General features: G+C 39.9%; 1 protein-coding gene across 13 annotated transcripts in view; it reads left to right on the forward strand.

Moving 5' to 3' along the window:
• The window catches only part of LAMA2 (laminin subunit alpha 2), a 4753606-nt gene that overhangs the window by 1823694 nt on the left and 2911091 nt on the right, over positions 1-18821 (forward strand). For all 13 annotated transcript variants that reach the window (XM_044064325.1, XM_044064371.1, XM_044064344.1 and 10 more), the window contains exon 10: positions 10618-10778. In XM_044064325.1, coding sequence (XP_043920260.1) covers positions 10618-10778 — 161 coding nt within the window. The remainder of the gene's footprint in view (positions 1-10617; positions 10779-18821) is intronic.

Consider the following 18821-nt stretch of genomic DNA (forward strand, 5'->3'; position numbering starts at 1 on the left):
GTTCCGAATCCTGTTTGATCTGCTGAGACTGGCTTGATGAGTCTTTTTTTCTAGCAGCTTTTGGACCTCTATAGTTGTTTGTTCCCTGTAACTGGGCGGAACATTCGGGATTCTCCTTATGGATGGAGGGTGTGTGGCGAATGCTATGAAGTACCCTCTGGAAATTATACTTTGTACCCAGCTGACTTTTGTTATTTTTTGCCAGTCGTCTGGGTACAAAGATAAGCAACCCCTGAATGCCTCCAAAGCAGGACAGTCGGGCCTCCTTTCAGGAGCACTGGCAGGGTTTCCCAGAGAAGTGATCTCTGTCACTCTGATGTTGCAGACCCCCTCTGCCACGAGGGTGGCATCTTCCACTATTACCCCCTCCTCTGCCCCTGAAGGGAGTTTCAACGCGTGTGTCCTGAAAGGCTCCTTGGGCTTTCTGAAAGCACATTTTCCCTCCCCTTTGACCTTTGGGATAAGGTCGGGTAGGGGTGGAAAAATGGACTCCGATGGCAGACAGAGTCTTTCCCTCCTGTTCACACCTGGTCAAGGTTTCCTTCACTTTAGGCCCAAAAAGGGATGAGCCATCAAAGGGGGTGTTAACAAAGGATGACTTGTAGGGCTCCATGATGTAACACAAGCATATCCAGGAATGTCTTCTAAGAGCAGTTCCTGTACCTGCTGCCCTATTCATTCCATCAGCTGCATAGGATATCAGATGCATGGATGAGTTGACAATAGAATTTAGGGTGGAAAGCTGGGCAGCAACATTATCAGAGGCACCTGCAGCTACTGTACCCTGAAGAGTATCTCCCAGCTCCTTAAGGAGATCTCTTTGCAACCTAGTAAAATAGGTTAAGTAGTTCAGTGAATGGAGAGCAAAAGTCACTGAACTGAACATGGGTTTCCCATATCTATCCATGATCCTAGACTCTCTATTAGGAGGATGGATAGACAAGGAAGTCTCAGACACTTCCTTTTTGGTGGCCGCTGCCACCACCATGTCATCAATGGGAACTCCTTTGGATAAGAATATTTTGTCTGGTGGGGTTGATATAAACTTGTTAGGCCTCCTAGGGACAGACTCCATGGACTCCGGTGACTCCCACGCCCTTTGAGAAACCAACTTCATGAGCTCATTGAAGGGCAGAGACACCCAAGAGGTAGAGGGTTGAGACCCGAAAGCCTTCAGGACAACTGACTCATCCTCAGTACGGCTTTTGGACTGCCAATCACCCCTCTGCCTAAGGATCTCAAGTGTCTCAGCAAAGGAGATATCCTCAGAGGGGGACCGTGGGGATCCTTCTGACTCATCCAAGTCAGTGTCAGATGTTAAAGACTCCTGTGGGGAGTCCAAATGTCTCCTCTTGCACAATCTCTTCCTGGGAACCTCCTCAGTGGGAGCTTCTGGGGAGGTCTCGGAAGAGCAGGGGACACCCTGTGGGGCTACCTGGGGCTCTAGGTCCCTATGCTTAGCCTGGATGATAGAAGCAGAAGCAGACACAGGCACTTTAGGGAATGTGGAAGCAAGGCCTAAAGTCGAGGATGTCTTGGGGGACAAAGCTCTCCTCGTGGCTTTAAAGCTACCATGGATCTGATGGGAAGGAATCGATGGATCTGAGGGAACCATCAAATCCTCCCTCACTGAGGCCGTGGGCTTTGAGCCGGAGGTAGGAGCTGAGCTCATCAGAGCCAAAGCCTCAAGAGGAAGAGTCGGCACTGACAAGTCAGTCCTACTATCCTCCCCGGATCCAACTGGAGAGTGTCGGCTCCTAGAGTCCCTGGTCGGTGCTGAGAATGTCAGAGTGGATGGAACCAAGGACACTGGAACAGGTCTCGACTCCAATGGCTCCACAATCAACAGGTCTGATTCTTCTGGCTCTGAAGGGCTGATATGGTTCAGAGGAGGAGTAGTCAAAGCAGGAGTAGTGGTCTTAGGCTCCGAAGCTGCTTGGGTCAGAGCCAACAACAATTTAGCAAGGCCTGGTGCCTGTAGAAGCTTTTGTACCAATCAATCCATATCCAAATCTGAAAGGCTGACAGATGACCTAGATGAATGCACCGATGGTGCCGACTGGAGCAATGGTGACTGAGGCACTTCGGATACCGGTTCCAATTCTGTGGGCCCACTCCAAAATCTGTGGAGCCGATGTTGCAGAGTCATCAAATTTTTTTTGATTTTTTTGAATGCTTGGAGTCCTTAGATTTAACAGAGGACTTAGAGGACTTAGACGATTTGCTGACCACCTCCTGGTTACTCAATGCCTCCTGAGAAGGGTGTTTCAACCTCCTGTCCATTAGCATCCTTTTCCTCTCTAACAAAACTCTGGATGAAAAGGAATCACAAATAGCACAAGATTCCTGTAAGTGGACAGCCCCTAAACAATATACACAGGTAATATGTCCATCAGTCGCTGACATTTTCTGATTGCAATCCGGACATTTTTTAAAACCGGAATTGGGATGTTTGTCCTTATCATCCACCATGATACTACTTTGATACATGCAGACCAAAGATTAATAAACATACTAGGCTCTAACACACACACACACACACACACACACACACACACACACACACACACACACACACACACACACACACACACAGACACACAGACACACACACACACACAAATGAGCCTGAGGAAAAAAATATCCAACAAACCGTATATAACTAGAATCAGCTATTTATAACTAGAACTAGAAAAAGCTATTTAAACACACACTCTAGTCAAAGATAACTAGGCCAAAACAGCAAGGCCCAATATTCAAAGAGTAATATTTAAGAACACATGGGAAGGGGAACTGCAAAAAAGCTATAAAAGCTAACTATCTAACTATCCTAAGTCAAAAAAGTACTAAAGATATATAATAACTTGCTAAATAGAAATTTTTAAAGTTTACTGGCCCAAGCTTTCACTGGAACCTCTGATCAGATGCTGTGGCAAACTAGATCTGAGGTAATTCACAGTGCATCATGGGATAGGGGCTTGGCCTTGAGCTACTGGAAGACCTCAAGCTTTGCATATAGCCGTACCGGAGCCGTGGGATCGGCTCCAAACCCATCAGTCAAGAATGAATGGCGAGATTGAACAACTTCACATCATACATTTTCTCAAGGATTTGAAGTCTGAAACTCAAATGTATGTCAATATTGAGCAACTTCAATCCTTAGATCATCCCAGTGATTTGTCAGAAAACCACAAATTTTATGAGGAATGGACCCAAAATATGAGGCAAAAATCTGGACAGTTGAGAGGTATGGCATAAATGCTCTAAAGGGCTTGGCAACCAAACCTCTCTTTATAGTCCACCCAGCTTGAGCTGACTGACTGTTTGGATATGTAGACAGTGCCCTGAAACTTTGGAAGCTGCCTGCCTGTTATATGCAATGCAGGATGTAACTCATATAGCTAAGCCTACTGCAGCAGTGATCACTCTAACATCTATTGTTATGGTAAGTTTGCTTACACAAGTATACTTTCTTTCTTCCATATGCATGCATGATGGCCTCCTACAGCTGACTGCCTAAGTGTGTTGGGATGCTGTTACTCTGTAATGATTGCAGTAAAGATTGTAATATCCTCTCTTTCCACGTGTATTAAACTCCTAATGTTCATATGCCTTGCTTGCAGACAGCCTAGGCAATCTTCATTTGATACTGTTGGTTGTCATTTTCTGCCCTGTGTACATAATCCAGTTTCTTGTTTCAGAATTGCATTATGCTGCAGCAGCATAATTTGTACATTTGTGGCAGTGATAGAATTGAAGGCAGGGACTGTTCGACACTGGGATCAAGGTAGTCCTGCCACTTCCCTTAATTTCCTTTATAAGGGACTATCTTTTTAAACAGGTCTAGACTTCAATCCATGTCAACAGAAACAGTCTTCTGTGCTGGCGTATCTCTTTTAGAATCCATCTATGTGTTTGCATTGTTGCTGAAGTCAAGTGACTTTAGATTTCATTTTTATTTTTTTAATATTTTTCTTCTCCTGACAGCTATCATCTGCTCCCAGTGCCCTTATTCAGTCTTTGTGTTCCCCAAAGCTGCTTTTCCCTGGACTTGATCTGGCATTTGGGGCTGGAGAGGAAAGTGAGGTATCCTAATGTAGCATTGCTCTGCTGCCACTGGCATTTTTTTATGTTTTTATGCACTGCTCCTATCCCATTCCTATTCACATGAACATGCAGTGACATCAACTGCAGAATCCTGTAGGTATCTGCTTGTGCCTCCCCAACCTTTTGGTAGCTGCTGTACACCCATGGTCTTCACTGATTAAGGACTATAGCACCAACCAGAACACCATACTCTTCCCCCTACAGTAGATGTGCTGACAGAAAACTTTTCTGTTTCCTATTCCTGCATCTGATTCCTCAGCAGGCCAGACTGCTAATCTAATCTGAGTCATCTGGCCTCCAGCCAGGGCTCCATTTTCACAATGGTACTGACTATGCTACAAATTTCCTTGAAGCATCTTTTTGCTAGTGCTTCCTTTATAGCTTTCTTTATGAATTCAGGGAGTGAAACTGATGCATGGTGAAAAAATGCAAAGATCCCAAATTACATTTCTTCACTAAGTTAATGTTTTTTAAATGTGGTAGATGCTGTTCATAGTATGAGTGACTAAGCAACTAACTCATGCTTGGAAAGCAGTTTCAGTGAATCACATAAATATGAAAATATGAAAACATGAAAAGTGGTTCAGTACTGTATAAAAAAGTACAAATTAACTATTTATTTATAACAAACATTGTTCATACTCAGAAGCAGCTTTGGAAGGTAATTAACAAATCATTAAATAATACAACTTATGACACACTTACCACAGGTGATAATGTGACTGCCAGTTGATAATCTTCCTGTGTTAGTGGAGTTGATGAGGCAACAGGTACTGTTTATCTTTTTTGTTACTATATTACTTGAAATACATGATCCCCCTTAATTTCTCCTTCAATCACATTTCTTATACCACCATTCTCAAACCATTCCATGGGCACACAGCCCTCATCTTGGTGAAGTGCTTTCACAGATCCAAAAGTAAAGTATTTACTTCCTATGGTCTGCTTCCTGCACCTCCTCACCCCCTTGCATTTCCTGTTTAAGACAACTCTGTCTTCTCTTCTTGACATGATCTAGTGCATCCTTATCATGCCTTCATCTCTTCGAACATCTGATGAGAGGAGCTGTAGTTCCTCTGCCTAACCACTGGTCATTTCTTCCACTTTGTGGTAAGTAATTTAATAAGGACAGCACTGTCATCTCTATGACTAGGTCTGCATATTCATTTTCTTTTTCAATACTCAGAGGCCACATATGGGCAGGGAATACTGATGCCTTTTTAATATAAATTAGGGAAGTATCTCATCAGCAACATATCTGTTGTTTAGCCAAACATCAGGCTAGATAATGTTGTCTGCAACAAGAAATAAAAATTTCCAAGGAAGGTGGTTAGCAAATGAAGATAGTTGCATGAGGGATTAATGGGGTGGGGGAGGGATTACTCAGCCCTCAGTACAAAGTGGAGCATGCATCGAGAGAAGTAAACTGGACCTAAGAAGCAGATCATGTATCACACAAGTAAAATACATATCAAAGCCCCCAACTACATAATGCTTGAAGAAGGTATACAAATGCTGAGAAGTCACAATTAGAGAGGAGCTTTAGTCATCTGTATAGAATGCTCTAGGGAGAAAAATGATGACACCCAGCATCTTTCTTTTTTTTTTTATAGAAGATGATTGCCATTTCCAAATGATGCAGATGAAGATCTTTACACTAGTGATAACCAATGGCCAAGCCAATTGTTTTACATCCACCCCATACAGCATCAATCTTTTCTACAATTTCTTTAATGGGGAATGATTGATCTAACTCAAGCTCCTGTGAGCTAAATTTACTTTAGCTGTTCGACTTTATTGAAATTCTTTTAGAAGTGATTTTTCTCTAAAATAGAAGAAAGGTGCATTCACATCAAGTTAAACAAGAAAGAGAGTTCAGTCTTTTGCTACTAGGTGTATTTTAATTTTATATACAACAAAGGAGGACACAACTTTGATGCTAATAAGGCTGGGACTTACTTTGCTTGGGCAGTCTTTCTGTAGGCAGGCTACATTATTATAGTGGTAGAAGAATTATTTGGAGAAACAAAATAAGTAAGTAAATAAAAAAAAATAAAACAAAGGAAGATAATATAAAAATGCTTTTGCTTTCATTTTCATACTTTGTTCCCATAAAGAAAAGAATAAAGCCCACATGCCATACACCAGCTCCACACCAACATGAAGAAAAGGAGAATCTGTCAAAACAAATGAATCACTGCTGAAATACACTTAGACACCATACAGACTGTGATTTCTTATGGAAAACAGTCATCAGGAAGTCCAACGTTAGTGAATTGATTTCAGCCAGATAATACCTTGTCCTGTATGCACTCGGCAAGGTTTGGGGTAACTAAAAAAAGCAGATGTCCTAAAAACAGTTAAGACTTCACTTTTGTCTAACAGAGGACAAACAATGATCAGCTGAACAACCCTCACACTGATGTTCCAACTAATGGGTCCACACATTGCTAAAAACTCAACTAAAGTTAAAAAAGGGAAGATACCAACATACTTTAAATGTCAAGTGAAGGGGCAGAAGAGCAAGTAAACTTTAAAGAGAGCAAACATTTTAGCAGGAGTATGAGAAAGCAATAAAAAAACATCCACGGTAATAAGGAAAGCTAATGTAAATTTTGGGAAGGAAGCAGCAGTAGAAATAAAAAAATAGGGGAAAGATTTATTTAGTTTTCTGAGTGAATAAATGAAGGGGAAAAAAGTTTCAGAGGCCAGTGGATTCAGTGATGTAGGTTATTAATGTCATGAGTCTGAATTGTACTTCAGTATAAAAAATAAATTCTAAGTAGAGTTTAATCTCTGGTTTTATATGGGACATGTATCCCACACTGCCATGCATGAAGCTTTGCCTTCTCTGTTCTCTTCCTTATTATATCAGCTTCAAAGTTGCTGCACTTTGGAAAAAGTGGAAATTTTCTCCTATCACTTTTCACTTGCTGCACTTTTATCCTGCTGATAGGGAAGTGCTGTGGAAGGCAATAAAGAAGTAGGAGGCAATTGACAACAATGGACTCATAGATAAATGCTGTTGGGAAGGATTTTATGAGTCATAAACCGGATCAATAACACAATGGGGCATCATGATACAGTATCTATGAACATATTGAACATGGATGGTATGCTTGTATGTCTTTTGATAGGACTGTTCAGCAGGTCAGTCAGCAATGGTATATTTTCCTGTGATTTGAAACAATCTACAATGATGGCATTCCATGGGGGGGGGGGGGGTGAAGGACTGAGCTAGTTAATTTAAGACCCAAAAATCTAATTTTATTAAAGTGGAACATGTTGAAGAAGACTCACACAAGAGGAATAATCGGGATACCAAAAGTAAACAACCTAAGGAATAATAAATGCACACTGACTTGTGTTTTGACTCATTATGTAGGAACTTGACAAGAGAAAGTTGTTTGATGTAGATACCTGCTTTTCAGTGTTTTTTTTCCACTCAGTTTTTACACATGAGACTTACAAGCAATATGAAGGACTGAATATAGGACAAATGCTAATAAAATGGGTAAAACAGTAGCTGAATAACAGGAAACAAAAGATGATGGCTAACTCATTAACACCTATGTGGTGTGGAATATCACATCTCTAGCAACCTACAAACATTCATGCGTTCTAGACATTTTTTTCAAAAATCAACTTAAAAAGCTATGTAAACATTTTGTGAACAATAGCCTTTTACAACTGTAAAAATAGCAATGTTATCAGTAAGAAATATTATTTGCAGTGCTAATACTTATTATATTCTTAATCTTTCTATAAATACTATAATATATTGTAGTGCATACAAACCAAGAATTATATTTTTTGATAAACTCTCACAAAAATTGTCATATCTTGAAAAACTGTACAACCTAGACAAATATTGTTAGAACACTTTTGTAAACAAGAAACAAGCTTTCATACATTCCTTACTGCATGCATATTTATTGCAATATTTACAGAAATATTAAGATATGTTTTATTGTATAATTAGTTGATCCCTCCTTGCCCTATTTAGTACTGCGTATTATTAGTTGATAGAACACTTAGTTAAAGAAGGCATACCCCAAAAAGGACTGAACATCATAAGGATCTATGGGTCTCAACTGGAAATGTACTGTACATTGGCTAGGATCACCAATGTATAAGGACGAATCAATGGGGAAGTGCACTTAAATAAATGTTCCTCTTTTGGCAAGACAGAAACTCAACCTGTACGTGGAACTAGGTACTGCAGACAGTACTTAGTGAAAATTAATACTGCCTTCAGCAAGTAGTTCACCATACACATGGAGCTGTACTTAAGGTTTTGGGAGCTGGGAACATGCTTAGGACCGTGTAAATGTGCAGTTGTATGTAGTGTGAGTTACTCCCAAATTCCTCTGAGACAGCTCTGTTTATTGTTTTCTTAAAAATAGCTTGAAATTCTTGGTGGGCTAGTGTCCTAGCATCTCTGTCCATCTTCCCAGATGAGATGTATGCAGGCATGACAGCCAGTATGGCCAGCATGCATGAAGCCACCACTCTGCACTATAATGGATATCTTGTGCAGAATGGCATCATGGTTGTGCAGCCTAATTTATATGTTGGACCTGGTACAGCAGGCAGGCAGGCTACCTGGCTGCCATACCAGGTCCAAAATACAGATAGACTGTGCCTGAGGACTTCAGCAAAGGCTCTTCTCCCCTCCAAGTCCTTGGACAGTTTTGGCACTAAACTTAGACTAGGTAATGAGGTTCATTAACAGAGAATGCTAATGAATCTCATTATTTTGTCTGAGTGTGGCAGGCCTCCATTGAATTCAATACTTCATCTTTGGAAGGCATTAATCTGAGTGAATCTTGCTGAGTGGGATGATGTCATCGGGGGGGGGGGGCTGGTTGAATTTCACATTTTATTGCAGGGACAGCAGGATTGCAGAGGCTGTTCAGTCTTGCTACCACAATGTTGCTGAATCTTGATCTGCATGTTCTTTTCATATTTGCATGAGCTTTCTCACATACTTCATTTTCCTCCCACTTCCCAAAAAACATACTTGTTGAATTACTCTGAACTGCACATATGTACTGTAATTAAGCCTTGCCTTGTGACATGAGTTGTGGCTCTAAAGGGGCCAGTGCAGACTAATTTACTTAATAAATAACTAATGAATAAATTAAAATGAAAAATTAAATATAGAAAGGGTTATTTTATTTTCATATGAACCTAAATCAGGTGGAATGGTGAGGGATGGGGAAGTAAGTTTAAATGGAGATCCAAAGAGACAAGCAGACTACAAAGAGAAATGATAGTTAAGGTTTAATGCAAAAATCTGCAATGTACTTCCTTAGATTTAATGGAAAACTTGATTTGTGAGGTTATAGTGCAGAATTCAGGATGAGAGAAAAATCTTGTCATAACTGTGTCTGTAGAAATTAACCACAAGACACAAACCAAGGCTAATAAAATGGATATATTACTGATTTAAGAACTAGGGAGATGCTACCATTCCACAGATTTGTACCATGCTACCATCTTTGCATACAAGTGGAAATTTGGCCAAGGAAATAATCAGAGAGGTAAAAGGAATATACATCGCAAGGCTGAAAGAGATAAACGTCATCACAGCAGAGGAAAACAGACAGAACAGAGGCAAGAGGGTACCATATGGGCATGTAAGATACTGTGATAAGTGTAATGATATAAATTAAAGTGGAAATGTAGATGTGGAATGCGGGGACATCTCACTCAGACTGGGGGCACATACTTCAGTGTTGAAATTAAGAAATATTTTTCATACAAAAGATTTGTAGGCTAAGTAGAATATGCTAGCAAAAGAAACAATGAATTGTATCACCCCAGATGCACTCAAAAAGGAGGAAAAATATAGACGCCAGTTGCCAATTGCTTGTTTCATAAAATGTGCAGAGTTGCCAGACAAATCCATCCATCTAAAGGGGTTGGATTGTCACTTTAACAGTGACAGTCATCTAGAGCCAATATTCACATCACCGGGTGGCTAGCCCTGCCTTGGAATTGTCAGACAAATCTGTATCTTTTTTTTTCCCTTGTTCACACTATTTTGCTGAAATGTAATGTAATATGATCAAAGAGTAGTAATTCCCATCATTGTGAGTGTGACAAAATAATTTATCAAATGCAGATTTTTGCAGATTTGTGCATATTGGAGGGATTGTATCTTTCAGCTCACTTGCAAATACCTTGAGATCCCATAGGATGAGATGTAGATTGGTGCTGAGAATAGGAAATCTGGTCTACCCTACTTACCTTGTTACCACCATAGCCCTTATGAAATGGTTTAGAATATGATGATGGTAATAAAGTTGTGTCTCTCTTCTAGTGCTGTCTGACTTCTGTATCAGCAGCTGGAAAACTCCTGCTAGTTTAATTCTGTACCCATTCACATGGTATTTACACACTGATCCATGTCCACGTATGTCTGTGTACATTTATATGAAATGTTATATAGAGATGAATTTAAATATAAAAATAAGTTTACTTTTGTAATCTTCTCTACTGCAGACCTTTTCCCTGGTTTCTGTATTTGTCGACCTGGTTATGCAGGAAGCAGATGTGATCAATGTGCATTTGGTTACACCAACTATCCGAACTGCATTCTGTGCAACTGTAGCCTCCATGGAAGTAGAAACTTAAACCCCTGTGAAGAACCATGCATTTGCAAAGTAAGACTTCTTGAAAATTACATAATGTTAAATTTTCTGAAGTTATAGCTATACAGTGTTTGTACAGATATAATCATCTCATAACTGAGTTTCACTGTGCATTTGGTACCAGTCTAAACCAGCCTGGTGATGGCTTGAGGATTCTAATTATTTATTTATTTATTTTCATTTGTTGACTGGGGAAGTCTACCTAGATGTAGAACCCTTTATAACAGAGACCTGTGGAGAAAAGCCTCATTGGTGCAATGCAATATTTGATGCAATGTAAATCAATACAGGTAAATTAAACAATAGTGTCATCTTTGACAATGCAGTATTAGGAAAATGGTATATGGTAGCATGTCAAACTGGTTCACTTTGCATAACAGCATGCAGAATATATATAATCATACTGGTGCAATACATTCACTCTGGTAAAATCACAATATATTGTTGAAATGGACTGTATTGTGTACAGACATTTGTAGTGGAACAGGTGTAAATATGGATATACATGAGTATGTATATATATATATGTATATATATATATATATATATATATATATATATATATATATATATATATATATATATATATATATATATATATATATGGTTCTACCTCACATAAACGAAACACCAAAACATCGACAATGCAATCACCGAAACCACATAACCGACAGTACAAAAACACGAAATTCCACATGCCCGACAACGAAATAACCGACGGTACACAAACACGAAACCTCATACACTTCACACACCACAATCAACAAACAAAACACATTCCCTTCCAAAACCACATACACAACACAAGCACACCAAAATCCCTACAAACCCACACTAAACCTCACATACACAACTACCTACAACCCTAACCCAAACCCTAACCCTAAGGGCCGTCACTACCGCACACTTACCTGACCCGCTCCCTAACCCTAACTCACTTATCCCACCCCTAACCCAAACACAATCTCTACCGCACACTTACCTGACCCGCTCCCTAACCCTAACTCACTTAACCCACCCCTATCCACACTTACCTTACTCGCACCCTAACGTCCGTCACTACCGCATACTTACACAGCCTTTTCCCATTTCGGCATCCTCGGCGTCGGTGCTTTCATCCGTCGGGTCGGTCTTCTGCTTGTCAATCTTCTAGGTCCCGTTGCGTCGGTCTTCTGCGCTGTCGATCTTCTGGGGCTCGCGATTTCCCTGTCGATGTTCCGGCGTGTCGTTGAAGTGAGGTAGAACCATATATATATATATATATATATATATATACACACACACACACACACACACACACACACACACATATATATATATATACACACACACACACATATATATATATATATATATATATATATATGTGTGTGTGTGTGTGTGTGTGTGTGTATATATATATATATATATATATATATATTTATTTATTTATTATTATTTATTTTATATTTGACCGGGATGGTCCGACTGGATACATGTCCATTTTCAGCGGAGGCCCGGGAGAAAAGCTCCACAGAGAAAGATACAATACAATAAAAATATAGGTAAAATAAGCACAAATTACTAAGTAGTTTAAGATACTAGTTACAAATTATTGAACATTCATAGTTAGGCTGCTATTAGCCTTAGTACAGAAAAATTGCAACTCTGAGTATGCTAAAGCATCTCAAGACATTATAGTAACTATGTACAGAGTCAGAACATTACCTTACAGGAGTTCAGAGGGATGATAAAGAAGCTACTTGCTATTATAGAACAGGATAGGATTAATGTTCAGATAGTATAGGAATTTGAAGTAACCCAATTTTCAATTAAAGTAGGATGTGCTATATTGACAGGAGCCTAGTCTGGGTTTGCACATGGACATAGCCAGTGTGTCTTAAGGAATTGGGTGAGATGTTTTTAAATAGTGAATTAGTGAGTCTTAGGTTATTAGGTAGAGAGTTCCAAATCTTGCCTATAGAATTGGCATAGAGAGCATCCCCTCCCTTGTTGTTGGATTTGATGGTTTGGACCAGTAGTCTTTTGAGGAGCGAAGAGTATTTAGGTTGGAGTAAGGGGTCAGTAGGTTATGTAGTGAGGGGGTTCTGTCTGGTTCCTTAATGATTTTGTATGCTTCAGAGAGTTGGTTAAGTTTGAGAATATTAGGTAGTTCTAACCAGTCAAGTTTCTTTAGGTTAATACAGTGATGGGTTCTATAAGGGGCTCCTGTTACAAATCTGGCAATGTGATTATAAGTCACGGAGAGTTTATTAATGTCACCTGTATTGAGGAATGAGAATACAGGAGAGGCATACAGAAGTGTGGAGAGAAGATGGGTTATAGTTAATTTGGCTTTGGGGGTGAGGAAGTTTTAAGTCTATACAAGGATCCTAGTTTCTTATTGACAGTCTTTATTGTTTGACTGATATGCAAGTTAAATTTAAGTTTGTTGTCAATGGTGACGCCTAATAGTTTAGTGTTGGTGTCAGGCTCGATTATGGTACCATTATTAGACTGAACGAAGAAGATGCAATTATTAGCTAGTGGGGAGTCTTGTGCTGGAGTTGGAGCTGAGGTGGGAAAGAATAATAATAGCTTAGTTTTTTTAGGATTAAGGATGAGATTCCTCTCTGATAGCCATTTTCAATTGTAGCAAAGCATTGCTGTGTCATAACTTGTAAATCAGGGAGAGTGATATTTGAACAGATAAGGGTGGAGTATTGGATACATGTGGCTTGAGGGATAGTTGAGTGGAGTTCATTTATAAACACGGAGAAGAGAAGGGGACCTAGTATGGAGCCTTGGGGAACTCCTATGGTATTAGGTAAAGGTTGCGAGCTTATTTTGCCATAGGACTGCCTGTTGCCTTCCAGAGAGGTAGGCGGAACCAGTTGAGAGCTGAATTATTGAAGTGGAACGCTTTTTAACGCCTGCAATAATAGTTGGTGGTTGACCATATGAAGGCTTTGGATAAGTCAAGAAATAGGGCGGAGGATATTTTTTGTTATTGCGATTTTTGTTAATTGAGTCAGTAAAAGAAGGGAGGGCAGTAGTCGTACTATGATGGGGTCTGAAGCCATGTTGAGATTTGGTCAATAGATTATTTAGGAGAGGTAATTAAGAAATTGTTTATGGACACATCTTTCCATGATTTTGGCTATTGGAGATAGAATAGCTATGGGTCTGTAGTTAGATGGTTAGGATATTTTCCAAATGGTGGGGATGGTGGCCTCAGTAATGGTTCTGTTAATCAGGATGGAGATAGGGTAGGCTATAGCTTCAGCTGCTATTTGCAGGTATTCAGCTGGGAGTCGATCTGCCGAGAGGGTAGTTGGTTTAAGTTTTTTCAGTAGGTTTTTGATATAGGAGGTAGGTATTTGCTGTAATTTAAAGGGGGGGGTTGTATCTTCAGTTACATTAGTTTGGGGAGGTGAAGGAGGAGGCAGTTGGTTAGCTAGCGATTGAATAGTTTCTGTAAAGAAGGAGTTAAAGGTGTTAGCTACAAATTCTGGGTTTTTGTCGATAAGTGATTCTGGGGTAGTTTTGTCGATAAGTGATTCTGGTGATATATCTAGATTCACTATGGAACATCAAAATGTCAGTACAAGACACAAACCAAGGCTGAAGTACTGAAATATCTAACCTTGTGAATGGAGATCATCATACAGTGTGGAATGAGAACTTTACTGTTCTGTTCACTGTAGAGCAATCTCAGAGTTTGTATATTTATGTAGCAGGGGGTGCCCTCCCCCGTAAAAACGTGAAATGAGAAATTTTTACATTTTAGTTCTTTTTTTTTGTCGATTTAATATTTCAGCACTTCAATTCTCTGGTCTTCCACAATCAAAGGTTTGATGTACTGACAAAATGAGCCCTACCTCCCATGTAAACAGCCTACCTCTTGTAGGTCAATTTATATGACTTGGGAAATGCAATTCTGGGATACCTATGACGGCAGTAAGGAAGATCTCATTATCATCTCATTAGCATATCTCTGAAGCACATTTTTTACTACTAGTTCTGTCTGACCTCTGACAGAAATAATGTTTACACTAGCAACCCATGCATTAGGTTGGCAAAGGCACCCCCCCAAAAAAACTTGCACAAACATACATTCAGACAACCATTCAGAAACATCCACACACAGACTCACAAAAACGCACAGCATTCTAACATCACACAAGTCCTACTCACAGTTCTAGTGCAATCACTCAGGTAGATGCACTCTCCCAGACACACACACACACACACACACACACACACACACACACACACACACACCTTCAGCTTCATTCATGCCAAAAAACATGCGCGCACACTTCCACATGCATAGCTATACTAGGATCCTTCAACTCCAGTGTCTTCGCAGAACTTCGGTAAACTTACCTTCACTACTACTGCTTCTGTTGAAGTCAATGAGTGACCACCATCCTTTTAACACTATTAACATTTTGCTCTACCATGGAAATGTGCACACAAAGGTGAATCTATGAATTACTTGGCAACATAAATTCAGAGCTGTAGACCTTTCTGAGGGAGAGCATATGGCTATTTAGCGTTAGCTGCTCCTCAGAACTAACTCATTGCCATCACTTGGCCACTGGGAGAGACCTCCACGTTGATGCTCTCACTAGAGGGAAATCTCAGTAGGAGGTAGTCTGTGAATCAGAGTGTTAAGGTGTGCTGCTCATGGCAATCCTTTCTGAATTCCAGGGATTTTCTTATAAACCACATATGACAGCTCTTAACAATTTTTTAAGAAGCAGATTGTAATGACTGTTCCAGAAGCTTTCCTGAATAGTTACATTTTTCTAACCTTATGATTTCTTTGGTAAGGAATCAATTTTTTTTCAAATTTCTTATGTGTTTTTTTAAAACTATAAAACACAGCATTATGTTAAAAATGGTTCAGACAAATGAGGTATAAGATGGTAAGGCAATCTCCTTGGAGGTATTAGTCATGACTTTTACATTCAGATGAAGTTGTTCCTGACTATTTACACAAGCCAAACTTAATCCAAGTATATTTTGTAATTGAAGGTATGATGCATTACTGTGCTATTTATACTGTAATTTTTTTGTTATGGTTACATATATATGGCCATTTACTGCTATATACCAGCATTAGTGTTATATACATGGTTGCTCTGTTTTGGCATTAATTTTACAACAAATCTGTACATTTTGCATGTTTTCAGGCAGGCATAGTCTGTGTATATCTGGTGTAGAAGAAAGCATAACAAATTGCTCTGCTAGTTGTGTTGCAGTATATTTCTTATTGTTACAGAAATAAGCCCTGGGATTCGGAAAAGCTTAAAGTGATGGAGAAGTCTAACTTTGGAAGGTTTCTACATCATACTGCAGCTTTTTAATTCACAGATTGCATTGTGCCTGAGATTTTTTCCCCTCTCTGTGGCATCAGCACAAAGAGTAGACTCATGAGCGATGCTGCATCCTAATGCCTTGAGGCATATATCTGACCTTAATGATAATTAACCACATGGTCTCCCCTGGAAATGTCAGAGCTCCTCATTTGCTCCACCAAGTGATTCAGAGAATTACGTGGCTGATGAAAAAGTGAATATTGACAAAAGAAGGCAGTCACCTATTCACTCCCTCCCATGGGAGTACACCCTATGTTCAGCAAAGACTTGAGAGTGTGGGTGTGTGTTATATGTGTGTGTGTGTGTGTGTGTGTGTGTGTGTGTGTGTGTGTGTGTGTGTGTGTGCGTGTGCGTGTGTGTGTGTGTGTGTGTGTGTGTGTGTGTGTGTGTGTGTGTGTATGTATGTGTACATTGATATGTGTGTGTGTCTGTGTGTGTATATACTGGTGTCTGAATGTGAGTGTTTGCAAGCGATACATGGGCTTCTGGTGAGAACACCAGTGAGGTCAGATCTGACAATGCAGTGTTTGTTTCAAAGACATAGTAGTGAGCCAGTGATGAGGTCCTTCTCATTGCAGCTACACCTGTTTATGAATGAAAATTTCTCACGTTCATGTTAATTGACCAACCTGTCTCAGGCAATTACTGTGAGTGGTGAAAAATCTTCTGAATATTAGGGATGGATTTATATTGCTGTCTTCCATTAGTAACTTATATAGCCATCTGTGAACCCTGTTTGGCATTTTTCCTCAATTAATCTATGCATTTTGTTGCACATCTGCTGCTGGGGCAGTTTGTGGATGAAAGCAAAGGACACAGGATCATAATAAAGTGGTTATTGATAGGAAGAAGACAGTACACATTTTCCAACAGAAATTTTGTGGCCATCAGCTGACACCAGTTCCTGTCCTGATTCACTAGATCTGTTGGAGCCATTTTAGCTTTCCATGGGCTATACCTTGCCCAGGCCCATAGCCAGTGAGAAGATTGAGGATCATTGTCCAATATCATTCTGCTGCCATGGAGTGTTTCTACTATTTTTCTTATCCTGCGCATGAGCCCAGTACATCCCTGAGGGTGGAACATCTATGGGTGTCACCGCTGATCTGTCCCTCACTTCTGCATACAATTGACATTTAGCTGGATGCCCTACCAGTATCCAAACATGATTTTGTTATTTTTGTTATGGCTGAATGGATATTCAGTTGCACTTTATTGATTCTGCATACCTTAGATATGGGCTGGGCATTTTCGGGAAAAAGGCTAAGGCAGACCCAGTAGACCTGGTGAATGAGGAGCAAAACTGGTAGCAGATGATAATCAGCTGCAGGGTAAACAAAAAGTGGGTAAAAAGCAAATAATAGCTATTGCAATGAAGTATAGTTTGTTGGTGCAAGATACAGTGCAAACCTGATCTTCATCAGGGAAATCAGTCACATCTGTGTGCACTGTATACATACCCCCCCCCCCCCTGAGGATGGACATTCCCATTCTACTCCATAGATACCTCAGACAATCAATCCACTAATCATATCTGGGTTACCTGGGCCATAAACAAGGTTTATTCCTCTATGCCATGGCACTGGCTACAGTAGCTATTATGTATGAATTAATTTAGTCATTATATCACAATCAAACTTCATAGCTGTGCACAGTCAGCAAAGTGAATGTGTGTGTGTGTGTGTGTGTGTGTGTGTGTGTGTGTGTGTGTGTGTGTGTGTGTGTGTGTGTGTGTGTGTGTGCGTGTATCTCTCTTTGAGTCTGTGTCTTTGCATGCATGTTGTATATGTTTGTGACTTTCTGTGCATAAAGGGGCATGTCTCTGACTCTGCATATGTGTGTGCATGCGCTTATCTGAGTTTCTATATGTTTGAGATAAAGTGTGTGAGTCTCTCTGTACATTTGTTTGTGAGTGTATATTTATGCATGTGACTATTTGCTTGAGTGAATGTGTGTGTCATATATTGTTAAATACTTGCATCATTTATATTTCTGATGTGAAATACGTCCTCCAACAACAATTGCATATCTATGTTAACTTTGAAACATTAGGCAGAGGAACTATTTTGCCCCCCCAAAAAAAATATTATTAATAATAAAACAAAAACAAAGCAATTTAAAAGTTAGCTCATTACATAAGCACAATAATGCTTACCAGGGAGGGTGTTACATGGAAATAAGTGACAATACCCCATGGGTGGTCCTTTTATTTCCCTCTAGTACCCACCCTGTCAGGGCAGAGTCAGATCGAGCAATAGCCACTTGAGATAGGTGCCTAGGGCCCGTGTTGGTTGGGGTGGGGTCAATATTGGCTTGGAGGGGCTGATAAAAAATAAAATATTCAGAAATTAAAACAAGCTGGTATGTTTCCATAAATACATGAGGGCTTTAGGACTTCACTGGAGTATAGAGCATATAAGATTTGGTATGTAGCATGTAAGATCTTGTATAGAGCAGAGTGGCAAAATTGTAGGAGATTTGGTATGGAGCATGCAGCATGTGGCCAGCAAGATTTGGTATGGAGCCAAGCTGGAATTTTGGTACAGTGAGTACAGCAACAGCAATTCATGTGTGTTTATCTAATGCAGATGTTAGGACAAATGAACATAAGCTATGGTGCAGCAGAGATTTAGGTGTGTGTGTGTGTGTGTGTGTGTGTGTGTGTGTGTGTGTGTGTGTGTGTGTGTGT

Source organism: Protopterus annectens, chromosome 1.part0, assembly GCF_019279795.1.
Source record: "Protopterus annectens isolate FY-2018-M chromosome 1.part0, PAN1.0, whole genome shotgun sequence".
Lineage (NCBI taxonomy): Eukaryota > Metazoa > Chordata > Ceratodontiformes > Protopteridae > Protopterus > Protopterus annectens.